The 15,464-nt window shown below is 42.8% G+C and overlaps 1 protein-coding gene across 2 annotated transcripts in view; it reads left to right on the forward strand.

The window, feature by feature from the left end:
* LOC100680067 overlaps positions 1–15,464 on the forward strand; it is a 50,106-nt gene that overhangs the window by 6,513 nt on the left and 28,129 nt on the right. Inside the window, exon 2 of one of the 2 annotated variants that reach the window (XM_016986318.3) lies at positions 9,600–9,631. The exons of the other annotated variant lie outside the window; for it this stretch is intronic. Coding sequence (XP_016841807.1) covers positions 9,600–9,631 — 32 coding nt within the window. The remainder of the gene's footprint in view (positions 1–9,599; positions 9,632–15,464) is intronic. 2 annotated transcript variants of the gene reach the window in all.

Below are 15,464 nucleotides of genomic sequence, written 5' to 3' on the forward strand. Positions count from 1 at the left end.
GCAATAGATTTGCATTCAATCTGATGCTTGCGTAAATTTTAATTAGGTGTTTTTTTCTCAAACAGATAAGAATACTCACATTATAATTATATACACATTAATTTACTTTGTTAATTTCGTGTACCATATGACGCTGTTTGGTGCATTCCACAGCGTCTAGCTTATTACGCTCCCCTTTTCTTCCACTTCCTAATTTTCGGCACTGCGAGTGCAGTAAGCACGCTGCTGGAATTTAAACGAAAGGTAGCATATTACGGCAAAGTGAGAGAAAATTTGTGTTTACGAGCAAGGTTTTAAGACCTCTTTGCCAAATTATGAATGAGATGCGTGCATAACTTCCGAAAGATCCCTTTTTTATTTATATTCAGAAAACATAAATAATGGTAATTTGTTAATTATTTATTCAGATTTACATTTTAAACTCACCTAAATTAAAAAATTAAGTAGTGCATTAAAATAAAACCTAAACAAAAAGTCAGCAGCTTGCGTATCGCGAACAATCAAAAAAGCTCGCCATCCCTGAAATTTCAAAACACACAGCAGGCGCATGTTCGCGCTAGCAGCTCAGCTAGGCGAAAAAAAGCTCGTTCGCAGCTGCCGTTTTTATTCGCGGACTTCGAAACATTTTCCGAATCACTCGCGTTGCCGAATGTTAGCGCGACGAAGAGCGAAGAAGCGAAGAGAGAAAGCATTTCGACCGCTCGCGGTCGGACACAAAAGCTCGTAGCGAATATATATATATATATATATATATATATATATATATATATATATATATATATATATATATATATATATATATATATATATACATACATATACGTATACACGCACGCGGGTGCGAGAAAAAGTACGCGCGAGTTTTTAGCCCCCGATTCCAGCGCTGTAGCAGCAGCAGCGACGGCCAACACTTTACTCGGGTATAACCAGCGTCGACGCGGCGAAAACCGCCTTTTATAAACGAAAGCTCGGAGCTTGCGGTTGTCTCTTTCTATATTCTGCCTCGCTGGCTGGTTTTCCCGCTTTATATAATGTATAAGGAGCGAGCAGCTAGGAGAGGTAGTTTATTTCGTAATGGCTCGCGGGAGGCTTTGTGATTGTTTTACTCCGTTTTTCTGTTGTTCCTGGACGCTTCGGCCTGCGGAAAGCTGAAATTTTAATTTGCGAAGTATTTAGAATTTGCGTTGCGACAATCGCGAAAAGAGGACAGAGATGGAGCGTAAAAATTAACGCGACGCTCGATTCTTGTTTTACTTGTGCTTTATCCTTCTTCGCTATTTCCTGCTGTGTACCGCGATTCCGTTATTATTTCAACGGTTTAATTTTTCCCGCTTCGAGCTTTAATTCATCTCCACGCGCGCACAATGGGCTCTTTCTCTCGTTTATCAAAGACTGCGGAAGAATTTGTATTTTACGTTGCGGAGCAATAAACTGAAGTTTGGCAAACTGCGTCCGTAAATATACGAACGACTGCATCATACGTGAAATTACATTGCGGCTGCTGAGTCGATACAGGGGTAGAATGTATGTGGGGGATGTAGAGTGGATTTAAGCTTTTATAGGAAATCCATCAAAATTATATTTATCAAATAAAACGCTCGAAATTGCGAGGCGGAAGAGGCAGGGTGTTCGGTACCGCAGTCATCATTTTGTCATTTGGATGTGGTGTGCGCAGTCGCGCGAATAAAAAATCGTATCTTCGAATAAACCTCTGGCGTCGTCTGGATGAATCTTCAATCGGTCGGAGGTGCGCAAGCTCGAAAAATTTTTTCTGAAACTTATTTTTTGCTTTCGAAGGATCCTGATTAATTTCATCGTTGTTCGAATTCATCAACGCGCTTATTTAGAAAATTGAAAAGCTCGCGCAAGCTCTCTTTCTCTGATTAGCAATAAAATTTTATCACTGCATCAATAACTGTATATTTGGTACACACACGCACGCCCTTTTTCAAAGTAAATAGTTCAGCTCCTTTACGACTCGGTAAATTGCAGCTTTTACGCGTCCCTCTTTCTTATGAAACAATTTTCATGCAGCTGCACTTTATCAATTCCAATCGCTCGCAGCGCATTAAACGGTAATCCCCGTATTCATCATCGAAAGTACTTTTCCCCGATAACAGTGTGAAAAATCCGCATTACACATCAGTAGCTCGCTCTCTCCCTCTCGAGAGAAGAGAAACAGCTTCGATTCTCATTGCAGCGTTATTGCGCGCGTGTATCGACGAAAAATTGGCGGGAGAAATCGCTAATCGAAAATAGCTTCCGGCATGTATATATATCTATAGGTGCGAAGGTGCAGACGTACACTTGCCAGTGTAATAATTTCGAGCGATCGAATTCCGGCTCTCGGGTCTAACTGGTATTTCTGGGTTAAAGCTATAGAGCGAGAGAGGGCCGAACTATCGAAGCGTGATAAAATTTCATTGGACGAGATCTTTGCTGCGAAATTCTGATCGCCGGCGGCAATATGAGCGGAATTAGTAATGGGGACTCGTTGCGTACTTATTGTAGAGAAAGCTGTGTGTGTGTGTGTGTGGATTTGAGAAAAAGCTTATTTTTAATAAAATGCGCGGCTCTTTGTCGCCGATGGATGGGCAAATTTAAATCGATTCTTCGTTATGTAGCTGCTTTTATTACATCGACTGTAGTCCCGGATTACCATATATATTAAACGAATCCGAGCTCAATATTTACATCATCGTTATACCGCCGACGAAGAAAGCGATTTATCTGAGAAGAAAAAGAGGAAGAGTCCGGGGCGCAATCGAGATTTATATTCCACCGTGATATTTTCATACACACACAAGCATGATAAATCACAGAAAGACGAAAAGCGACGCGAGAAAATCTCCGTTTCCCCAGAAACATTATATCCTCCGTCTCGAACCGAAGCATATCGCGCATACGAGTGAAACATCACACGACGATTGAGGTCGATACGTGTAGGAAATGAACGTCGCGCGCGAAAACAAGCCGTACAGTCGCTTGAGTATTACGAAAGACGCAGAAACTGCGTGTCTTTGTGGCAGTCGCGTGCAGACTCCGAGAGTATATATCGAGGCGAGTTTCGGAGAGTGTTACATAGCAGCCTCTAAAGATTTATGACACAAGCCGCGGCTCCTCTTCCTCTCCCTCTCGCGTAGCTCTCGTGATTCATTCAAATGTTCGCGCGGCTGTATAGCGCGCGTTTATTTTCTTCGCGGAAGTCGGGAGGAAATGATCTGCCACATTGTTTCGTTCGCAGCCGTGTGTATAGTACATACTCGTGCCTTGATTTACGAATAGGCGTTGAGCGCTGAAGGTCAGGAAATTGGCTCTGTGTGTTGCGCTAGCTGCTCTTCTGCTGATCAGCTGATGGATTTGCTCTACTATTGTTTTGTTTTTATGATGATTTTAAGCGTTCGATTATACGTGTATTTCGTGTTATTAATATGACGTTCGATCGATGGCATATGAACAGTTTATATGTACACAGGATTCGCAGAAGCGATTAAGTGGACATCGAAGGTATACAGCGAGATTGAAATAAAGTCAATTATAACGCGGAACAATGTTTAATAATGACCGGGCTTCGGTATAGGATTTTGCCTCTCGTTATATTCGAATATTTGCATTCGGCGAAAGTCACGTCACACACACAGCGCTGATTTTTGATTTCCGCAAATAATCCGTTAATTGCGTGTATTATATACACGCCGACAACGAAGTTCAATATTGGACCTTGCATTCAAGCGCGCGGTGTGCATTATTTTTGGAAAATTAAAAATCGAATTATACTCTGTTTACGCAAAAATAGTTATACGATTTAAAAAAAAACGACGATTGTTCACTTGCACATCAAACGCACAAACATACGAATCGGGGAATGCAATTTTCGCGAAGCTTTACAAGGGAAAATCCTTCAAATTTTCAATATATACAAGTGCCGCGGGAGCCCTCGAGCCGAAACTCGGTAATAATTGTCGAGCAGCGTAAATGGAGCGTATACGCTATACGGTATGCTGGAAGCAGCATCAGAGCCGCAGGCCCTAATACATTGAGCCAATGACTGGGCCTTCGAGACCTATGGCCTTTAAAGCGCCAGCTCGTGCGGCTTTATAATCAGCTTGGCTGTAACTTCGTCGTGTAGAGCGACGTGCTGCTCGGATTTCCGTCAAGCAAGTTCCTCGGCTATATATGCTATACATACACGCCATCGCCGTATATATTATGGTAAGCGATGGATTAAGCGCTGCTGAGCGATGTTTAAATTTTCGTCTAGAGATCGGAGTGTGTTATTGTTTCGGAATTGCGCACTCGGTCGTTCCTGGCTCATTGAGTGCAATCACGAGAGTATAAAAATAATCTTTTAGTCACTTCGTTTTTAGAACCATGAACGTGTAATTCGGCGCAGAATTGTAAAATTTGCTGCAGAATCTAGGTCGAAGCTTGTGTATACCTAATGTGTGTGTGCGCGGGAAAATGCATTTCGTATCCTTGCCGTAGTGCCACGCGATCGCTTGCCGTACACCACGTAATTGAGTTATTGCTTTGACGTTAGCAGAGCTGAACTTTGCGTGCGGTGCTCGCTGGTGTTGTTTTCTCCTTCGTAAGGCGTAAATAAAAGTTTCTTTCGTTCGAGAATTTAAAAATGTTGATCGATTTTCGTTGCTTGAAAAGATTTCGTATAACTTTGCGTTTATAGAAAATTTCATTTTTACCACTCGAATTTATAAAAGCTCTGCAAGTAGTCGCGAAGCAGATGCTTTCGGGCTGCGACATCCAAGCGTCACGCGCCGAGCGGTAAGCTTTTAGAGATTTCAGTAGTTGCGCTGTCTTTTTGTGTCGCGTGTGAACTTACGCCCTCGAGGAAGCCGAAAGACAAAGTAATTGTAAAGTACGAGCTTTGCGTTTTTCGGAGAAAAAAATATTTAAACACATTCATTACACTTCACTCACAAAGAACTTTTAGCATATAAGACGACATTCACGACGGTGTTGTTTCCCCAAGCAAGCGTTGCTCGAAAAATCGGGCGCAGCACACGACAACGAAGAAGACAAATTATACGGGGCGCCTTGTGTACTTCGCATCCTCTCCATTATTCAAACAGTCTCGTTAATGAAAATGCGAGCAGCGTGAGTTTGCTAAAATTCCAGAATGTATACCGCTGCTTTGCCTGGCCCTGGGACGATGGCCTGCCGTGCCGGAGGACAGTTAACCCCCTGACGCTTTTCTCCTTTCTCCTAAGCTCGCGTCGCCGGTATAACCGTAGAAAAGTGGAGCACTGCGAGGGATTCGTCATTGTATACCTGCGAGACTACGAGACGTTGTCGGGGGCTTTGTAATTTTCTTAATTACGTACAATTTTTTTTTTTTTTTCATTCTTAACTAGTGACTATATTTGAATTTTTTATTTTTGTCGCAAACTCATAGGGGCGTTGAGGCCTAATATAGAATCTTACTTTTTAAAAGCTTCATGTGCTCACGACTAATTATACGACCATAATCGTTCGAGTGAATTTTTTTCCCGACACTCCGGAATAAATTTCTCAGCATGTCCCGCGTCTTTTACGCCGCTCTCGCTCGGTCTTTTCGCGTGGGACTATGTGCGCTCTGAATTCTTGCTCAGAGCCTGCGCATCTCTATCACCCGTGGTATTTACGCGAGGCAGCGCCGGGAAGTGGAGGTAAATGCCTTCGGTTGATTTAATGTGCATCCCTTTTTTTATAAGCGGGAAAAGCTTCTTTTCATCGCTTCTTTTTTATGAGCTTTAGGGTGAAAACAGTTTTTGAATCATCAAAAGCTTGCGGAAAGGAGTGAATATGCATGGGTAATGGTAAATTGTGTTTATTAGTTTGCAGAAAACCACGTGCAAATGAGTTCCCAGCTATATTCTTTAAAAAGTATTCCGAAGAATTTCCCTAGCTCTATCTCGGAGAAATTCTCGATACACTCTGCCGCGGAACTGTATTTCACTTAGCATGCAAGCTTTGCGAATTAGACTCTCGGGGGAGTAAATGAGAAAGCGCGTCATTAGGAGAATCGGGGTCGTCCTTTCGCAATGCGCTGCAGCGACGACCAAAGAAATTTTCGAGGAACGGGGCGAGTCGGAGCGAAGGTTGGGTAAATTACACCCATCTCTCGCACACTTTTTGCAAATTAGGAACTCGATCTGATACGGGAGAATTACACGGCGGGTTGTATTTTTTCGTTGAGCCTCGGAAAAACGAGCTAAGGAGTGTGGAATATTACCCGTAGTTGCTATAATGTTTGACGTCGTGGCAGAATTTACGGCCGCAAAATCAACCCTCTTTAGCTCTGCAGCTGGGATAGTTAAGCAAAATACACCGTATTGTTTAACTTGGCGAGAACTCTATACCATCCCGACCTCGTATGTGCGCGTATGTATACCTATGCTAATCAGCTGAAACAGCCCGGTTGGCAGAGCAGGCGACAGCGTTCCCATCGAGGCCTCGGGCCATAGTACAGGCATTAACGTGCTTCTTCAAAAATCAATTCGCTAGCAGCCACAGCTCTCGAATTTCCCGCGTCAAAAGTAAAAGCTTTCGTAAACAGAACGAACGAGTTGCTTGTCGCGCCTTACAAAACAGGCAAACGCTCGATCGAGCTTTAAAAGTTCGGATAAGTCAAAGCGTAAAACACGAGCCAATCGAGTTAACCGCGAGAACGGCAGTGGTAAAAGTCGTCGTAAGATCAGCCGGAGAATTTCCAAGGCCACTCTTTCACATTCCTCTATCTCTCCTTGGCGAAACTCAAGCGACGCCCACTCGCGCGATTTTTGAAGTGCTGGAGTTTAGCGTCGCTTAGTTTCCACGCGGAGGAGAGAGCCGAACTTCGCGCTCATAATGGATCGAGGTCGAATGCGGGCCGCGAGAGAAGGGAAAACTACTTAAAACTTAGGGGGGATGGCTGTAGACTTTACTTTAAATCGTCGCTATCGCTTCGAGAGAGAGAAGCTCCTTTGTGCTTTAAAGCCAGGCATCAACGGCTCTCTCGCGCGTGCATATATATATAATGTGCATTCCGCTAGACGAAGTTATTATACTACGCGAAACAAAAATTATGCAGTCAATTTGTGCTAATGGAGCGAGCTTTCGGGCCTGTGCCTAATTGGCCGCGATTTTACAGAAATGGAAAACTTCGCGCGAAATGAGAAGTGACTTTCTCGAGCTTGAAGGGCAAGTTTGATTTCTTGCATCCGGTGAATCGTAAAAATGTTTTAAGAGCGTAAATGTGATCGTTCGCGAATCCTTCTTGTATATTTTGAAGTGTTTAGGATCTCACATTCATCGATTGAAATCTCGGAGTTTCTGACCAGCGAAGGTAGATGGCGCACAGGCGTTTTTACGTTTCCTACATCGCTATCCGCAAGCCCACTGCATATATTTAGAGATTTTGGATGGTTAGTTGAATCTCTTCTTCTACGCTCCCTAATAGGAGATAAGGTAGACAAGGACGAACAGACAAGGTACAAAGGAATAAAGATAATACTGATTGTGACTAGCTTATATTTAACTATGTACAAACTGACTAGGTCTGTTCGCACCGGCGGCAAGACCGTGACTGATTCACAAAAGTGACTAAACTTCCAAGCTCCCCTCGCGCTCGCCACGTCGTGGTGCTCCGCTAGGCGGCGCGTCGGGCCGCATGTGGTGATAGGAGGGGATCGCCATATATATATATATATATATATATATATATATATATATATATATATATATATATATATATATATATATATATATATATGTGTGTGTAGCAGTGGACGTCGTCACCCATTTCAAAACTACCTTTTGTCAGTCTTTGATGCTTGAGCCGCTTCTGCTATAACTGCTTGAGACTTATTATAGCCTATTATTTAAGGGGTCCAGCCTGGGTTAAATCCTGCAAAAAAACAAAAAAATATTCGTCTGATAAAATTTTGTTCATTTCTCGTAAATTAAAAAATAAAAAATATCTACTGAAAATACTTATAATATACACTATTTCTACTAAAAAAATATCATATATATACTATACAAAATTCATGACATTTTACCATATAAATAAGTGTTTTTAGTCACTTGGCATGGCTTCGTGAAAGATCCGGACCGTCTTCTTTACTCTACCCGGGCTTAAAATGTACCTCAAACATGCTCTCTCAGACCTAATGAAAGACATTTCCGAAAAATAATAATTAAGTATTATTATCCATACGTTGTATATGTAGCTAATAAATTTAATTAAAATTTTTCACACTGTACCTGTTGCTAACAACATTTAATTAATTTTTTTCGGAAATGTCTTTCATTAGGTCTGAGAGAGCATGTTTGAGGTACATTTTAAGCCCGGGTAGAGTAAAGAAAACGGTCCGGATCTTTCACGAAGCCATGCCAAGTGACTAAAAACACTTATTTATATGGTAAAATGTCATGAATTTTGGTCAGTGATTTTGTATAGTATATATATGATATTTTTTAGTAGAAATAGTGTTCATTGTAAATATTTTCAGTAGGTATTTTTTGTTTTTTAATTCACGAGAAAAGAACAAAATTTTATCAGACTAATATTTTTTGTTTTTTTGCAGAATTTAACACAGACTGGACCCCTTAAGTCTAGCAACAATTCGTTATAATATAATATATTATTCTGAACAGTAATTTCCTGGCACCAAGTCTTTAGAAAATCTGCGATCGTACTATAAAAGTGAAACAAATCAATCAAACTCGAACGACTCATATCCCACGTAATCAGGATGAATCGGCGCCGCGACACATATACTCGACACTATAATATGTACACAGCTAGCCGCAAAGGGCGTCGGCGTGGCGCATCAGCTATGGCGTCAAACCATCCGCGTCCTCGCTCCACTCGAGTTCTTGCGCTAAGCTATCGTGTGTCGCGCGCGAAAGTGGGTCGAGGCGACGCAATTCGCAGCATGCACTTTCACCCCCTGTAAGCTCCAACGACGCGTAGGTCAGAGACTGGAAGGACACGACGTTGTAGGGGGAATTGGGGTCGCTTTCTTATATAGGAATGTATGTATTTGCGGTCTGGTCTCATGTTGCGGATGCATAGAAAGTGCGTGTCAAGCTTACCGGCAGAGCTTTGCTGTCGGTGGGGATTTCAAATAGAGGCTGAGGTTTCCAATTATACCGGCATCTGTCTGACGCTGTCGATAATATTTAACGTTATAAGGGGAGCTTGCAAGCTCGAGACTTTCCGAAGTCATAAGGACGGATGAGTCCTTGTTAGACGCGAACAAAGTCTGACGGTGTACAGTGAATACCTCTTTTATGTGTATTTACGCGGGGTATAACGAGCTTTTACTGCGCTTGCTCCGCGAACGACGATGATAGAGCAAGGAAATGCACGACACACTGAGCATGTCGGTCAATACTTTGTACTTTGAAAAAACTTCTCGCGAATATGCATTATCGCGTGACTGATATTTCAATGCAGCGCTACACCTCACTGGACATTCGACCTATATTTCCTTTTATATTCAAAAAATTCAAAAGGCGATTTCGAATCGAACGATCTATATACCTTTAAAAATACCGAAAGCTTTTATAATATAAACTTTACGTATCTAATCATGCGTTCTTTTATATTTCAGGTGAGTCATTCATGAGGACTGACATCCGAATCGTAAGTTAAAAACCAAACATACACCAATCTCATCCCCTAAATCCCAGCAAAACCAGAAATTGTAAGAAAGCACAAACACACGACGCGTTAATCCCCAAGAAGTATAAACGCAAAAGAGCCACAAATCTCCACAACGGTACGTGTATATGCTAAAAGAAATACCCCCAAGCGCGAGTCTGTCTCGATGAAGCTTAATTCCAGTGTTTGTTGTTTTTCTCCTCAATCGACGTCGAGAGTCGATATGATGAGAGGAAACACATACACAGCTGAGCGTTTGGTTTTCGCAGCTAGGCGGCGAACAATCGCGGCTGCACTCGCTCTCCCGCAAATCCGCGATTGTGTGTGTCCGGAACACATACTCACACACACGCGCGCACGAGTCGCATCCGAACGGGCTTTATCGCTCCAATCGATGGGATTGGCTTTATTAAACTGGATTCGCTTAATTTTATACTCGGGACGAGTTGCCTGTGTAGCTTGTCGGGGGGAAAATATGAGAATTTTCTTCGAAGCTCGTTTTTTTCATATGAAGTTTGTAGTTGAGTATTCTGATTTTTTTTCGAACGACGATCGTGAGTTGCACTTTTTGCAAATACGGTTTTTTTGAAAAAGCAATGCAAAATAAAGAAAAATTAATCAAACCCTAGTTGTACACACGTAGCTATGAATATAGAAACGATTTGCAATTGAGATGAAAGTTGATCATAGCCTTGTTTCGCCGCTAAATTGATTTCTTTCCTACCCTTGTTAGTCGGCTGCGTAGGAATCGAATGAAATATTCATGAAACGCCGGGATACTTCAAAATCAACGCGTATACGTATATGAGCCTCCTCCGAAGTTCGGTGCGTTATATATATGCGGAAAATTAGCATTGATACGCGCTCTCCTTTTCACCTCATTGCTTTTTCTCGGGCCGGAGCCGTAAGGGGAGAGAGAGAGAGAGAGAGAGAGCCGACTACGGAGCAATGGCTTAGAATAAGAATCCAATTCAATCTCCATTTATTGCTAATCGATCGCGAGATAGAATTTTACACAATGAAGGCGCTGGGCTTGCTCTGTAATGAAAAATTTCTTGCAGTTTTACGACTTCGATTTATATCTCCGCTGTTGCTGCTGTTTTTATCGATTTATACGGCTTGCTTTAATTATTATTAACATCATCGTTTGCGTCTGTAGTCTTGAGGGACGAAGTGGGTCGCATTAGGAGAGCAACAGATGCAAGCCTGTATGGTGTGACGTGAAATTACATCAGACCAGGACTGAGAGCGTCGTAGCTTAAGTAAACGTCCAAACTGCGAGCACCGGTAGCGCAGATAACTCGCAAATAGTTAATAGTTCGTACATAGAAGCTCTAGTTCGAGCAAACAATCGGCCCTCCTAAGTGTAAACCAAGACGTGTAACCAGTGCGGCGATGATGGCTAAACGAGCTTTCTCCCCAGCGTCATACCTCGGAAACGACGTAATCGCGAATCGTCGGGGACGATTTGCTGGAGTATTACACATTATGTGTATAAGTAGTATTAAAATAAACGAAGCGGATAAAAACTCGCGATATCAGTTGAACGAACGCTGATACTCTCTAGGCGTCAAATGACTCGCGGTGTAATTGCATTCCGAAATAACGTTTAAAAGCTTTCGTTAATTCGGGACTCCCGCGACATTTATCACTAACAATTATGATGAAAAACTGTTTTGTAATCTATAAACTCGATTTGACTTGTATTCGTATACGTGTAAAATAAAGCAGTTTCGGACTGGTCCTATCTCTACTGCTCAAACTCTCCGGCTCTCCAATATACAGTTTTTGACTAGCGACGATAGATGGCGCATAAGTCCTTTTTATTTCCCTCGTCAGATTCTGCAAGTAGAAAGCATATATGGAGTTGTGCTAGCTATGCCAAAACTGCTTCTCGTTGAGCTTGCTGTTTGGGCCACTCATGCTTATCTAAACCAAAATTAGCGATTTTAGACGCGCTTTACGCGTTAAAATTTAAATTTTAAATCGATTATCAAACGTGCTCTTTTTCGATTGACTAATCAGATATATATCAGATAAGAAAGCGAAACTTTTAAGTGAGATTATACCATTTTAAGGTTATGTACCGCGAAGCTGCTGTCTGGCACAAAGCATCACTGCGCAGGTGCAACGTACACTCTAGATTTTCACTCGATTTCATTATTTGAAACACAACTAATTACGTTATTATTTATAAATTTATAACTAATTCTTGTTTTTACAGCTTGGGGCAAGCCTGTTATAACTTTGAAAATGTATTGCGAATGAAAAATAATTCAATCGAAATGCACACGATCAATTGGCGAGGAACATGCGATTCGATTTATATTTCGATACATTCGATACATATTCAAAATATAATAAACACGCAAATTATTTACATTGGAGCCTCGTCAAGCATTTCAAATTGTCAAGCGTTAAGTTGCCTCGTTCTAGTACTTTAACTAACAGTAATCGGGTACAATATAGGCAGTTTTCACGAACGTTTTTTTCGCGGATTCCCTCATATACCCTCAAGTCCCGAAATTCCCGGCGCAATAATCGTCGCGATGACCGACAGTCGTAAATTCTCACGGCCAAAAAAGGACCATTAAATCCTCGAGCCTCCTGCTCTCTCCTACGAAAAAAAACAGAGAGCGCTAGAGAGAGAAACGCAACATAAACAGACCGAGATTCTCTCGCCGCGAGTAAATTACGCGAATAATCGCGCGACGCGTTTAATTCCCGAGCCTGTGCGGCAGTGCCTCTCTCCCTCTCGCTATTAATTCCGCGAGCCTCGTAAATTCCGTGGTTTCTGTGTGCCACTAGTGCTATACTATAGCCCCGTTATTATTGCACACGTTGACGGGCAGACGCAGCAGCTGCTGCTGCTTTCTCCTCATCGGGATCTATGTCTGCATACGTGGATACTATATACACATACACAGTCTAGGCTCTGCGCTTTTGACAAGTCGCAGGGGGCTAATTGTTATGCGTGTACCGGCGGCTAATTCATCGATTTTAATTCCCGCGCGCCATTGCGGTCGTGGGCCGCGCGGAAATTGGAGTTTTAATGACGCCGCGCTGTGCAGTGCTAGGAGATAAAGCTCTGGCCGAAATAACGAGCTTAGTTTTTGCGCTTCGAGACGAAATCAATCGTAATTAGTCTGTGCTTTTGCTCGTTAAAAACGCACGTATAATTTTATTTTTACTCGGTGCGACTATGTGTGTTATAGTTGCTGACAGGAAAAGATTAAACTTGCAACGCTGCAATTTAAAGTGTGCATTATTAATATATTCGGCGGAGCTTCGCTGGATTCCGTTGAAATTTTAGACGTTAAAGTACTTAACAGGATTACCGCGCGTGGTCGTATTAACGCGAAAATTATTTCTCTTTATTGCCCCGGCGCGCGCACGCGTAAGTGCTTCCCATAAAAGTTACCCAGCGACGACGACGAGAGCTTTTGGCTTCATATGCGGAGACAATAACGCGCGGCTGCCTTCGTGTATACGAGCCAAATACTTATCTGCATTTCCCCACACAGTCTGAAATTAAAGCGTGAAGGACGATGTTGACCAGAGCTATAGCGTTGATATTAATGATATTCTTATATGCGAAAGATTTTATAAAATACTCGTAAAGAGCTTGCGCGAGGCGATCAAAGCGAGATTAAAATTTTAATACGTGCGCATATAATTAAAAAATATAATCAAGCTCGCGGACGAAATGAAACGTGTTCCGCACGACAGGAAGAAAAATCGAGAACGTGTACACTATGCAAGTAAACAGAGCGCTCGCGCGGAAAAAAGGAGGAATTAAAGAAGTAATTTCGCTAAAATACAACAGTTACGGAACTATATTTTAACGTCGGCGCAATAAAAAATTTGCCTGTATTTGCACGCGCGGCGATCATAAATTACGCGCTCGGTCACGTAATTTTCAACGCTGATGCATCAAGCTATACTGGGCTAAAAAGCCTCGAATTCGCGAGAAGCGGACAAGCGCGTGCTTTATTTAATATTTGCTCTTATCCGGATAGCTTTCGAGCTCTGACGAATGCGTTCGCGTGAATTATCCCGAATTATCGGCACGTCGTATTTTTGTAAATTTGAAAGCTCGTACGTACGTAAGTGCATTATATGCAGTGGAATACGGTTGCAATTACTTGGACGAATGTATAAAAGGCCGATTGATTTATAGCGGCGCAATTATCGAAGAATAAATAAGTTTGTTGATCTGAGCTTGCACAAGAAAAATCGCATCCTTTATTTTGTTCTCTTTCGGCGCCTACGGGCTTACATAATAAACAAAGTTAAATACCGTAAAGCTTCCGCCAGAAGTCAAAAGCAGTCTCTCCAGCCTCTCCCGAGAGTATGAAACATTTTCAGAATTTCCGCAAAGGATCCATCATTTATTTTCCCTCGCAGCTGACGCGAGCTTGTAAAGCTCACTGTGTACACCCACGCTATAGCTCCGACGAAACTTCCTTTCGAAATATTCAAATCGATCATACGCCCGCGTACACATGCTAATTCGAAATGCGTATAGCAAATATTGTTGCTGTGGCATCGTCGTCCTCGTCGTCGTGAGACTTATACTATACGCGGTGAGCATAGATAGCTGTACATATCTCATCAGGAATTCATGGCAAACATAACTCGCGTGAAGATGCCTCGCAGCTGACGTATTAATAAAAAAGATCGCCGAACGAGATACACACCGCGCGCTGCGTAGTTTCCTGCTCCTTTTCAGCCGCGCGCCGATCGATTCTGCATCGCGCGCGTCGTACTTTGTATACAGATATCCGCGGCCCGGAATAGAGAGAGTCGTATAACGTTGTTACAAAGCCGCGGGAAAATATATTATGCATGCGTAGTACCTATCGCACGGCCGAGAGCTGGTAATCCGTCAATGCGAAAACATCGGGAGAGACGCTCCTGTTGTGCTACTCGGTGATATGGATGCGACTGAATCGATTACCCGCGGTTGATGGTTATTTTGAATCCGAGCAAGGTTTCTCGTATTCTTTCGACAGGTTGAGACTTTTAATACGTCGAGTATCGCATCGATCGACCTGATCGCAATCAATCCAATTTTGCAATTGGAAACACCGGCACGAGTTTAAATTATTCAAGCGGATCAAAATTTCATCCCCGTCGAGCGATTTGAAAGGTCAAAACAAGTCCTAAAACAATCCTGACTACGTTATCCCCTACACCGAGCACAGTACCTTTATATTTCACGTACGCGTCCGGTCTTATCATCGTAAAACCCAGTTCCTCTCCTCGTCCTCGCGGTACAGTAATAGTCCCCAAAGAGCAAATTCCAAATCATTTATTCCCGCGTCCGTCCCAAGAAATTTAAATATCCCGCCACGCCAAGACGAGTCCCCAGTGAGTGAACCGACAGCAGGTATAAGCGCACGACGTACAACCGCGAGCCAAGCCTCGTATAACTCCTGGTGTGCGCGGGCGTAATTGTAATTAGCGGTCGCCGCAGTGGTGCGCGAGCGATATCCTTATAACGAGCGAGTACAAGGCGCCGCCGCCGTAGTGGCGAGCTTTGCGCGAGAAAGAGCTTTCGGTTCGTGCACCGACGGTTATAATGACTTTACGACGGCGAAGATTTGTCCTCTCGTAATTGCTCTCGCTGTGGGTTATGTACTGCGTGGTGGATTGTGATTTTTACGCTGTGGATGATTTGGAAGGAAGAGCTTTTATTGGAAAGTTGGATCGCATATCGGCTATGGGGTCAATATTGACCGAGTCGATGCTTTTCTTCGCGCGGAGCTTTTGTTTGGCTTTCCGCAGTGTGAGAATTCTATGAGGGACCGCG

This window comes from Nasonia vitripennis, chromosome 5 (genome assembly GCF_009193385.2).
Source record: "Nasonia vitripennis strain AsymCx chromosome 5, Nvit_psr_1.1, whole genome shotgun sequence".
Classification (NCBI taxonomy): domain Eukaryota; kingdom Metazoa; phylum Arthropoda; class Insecta; order Hymenoptera; family Pteromalidae; genus Nasonia; species Nasonia vitripennis.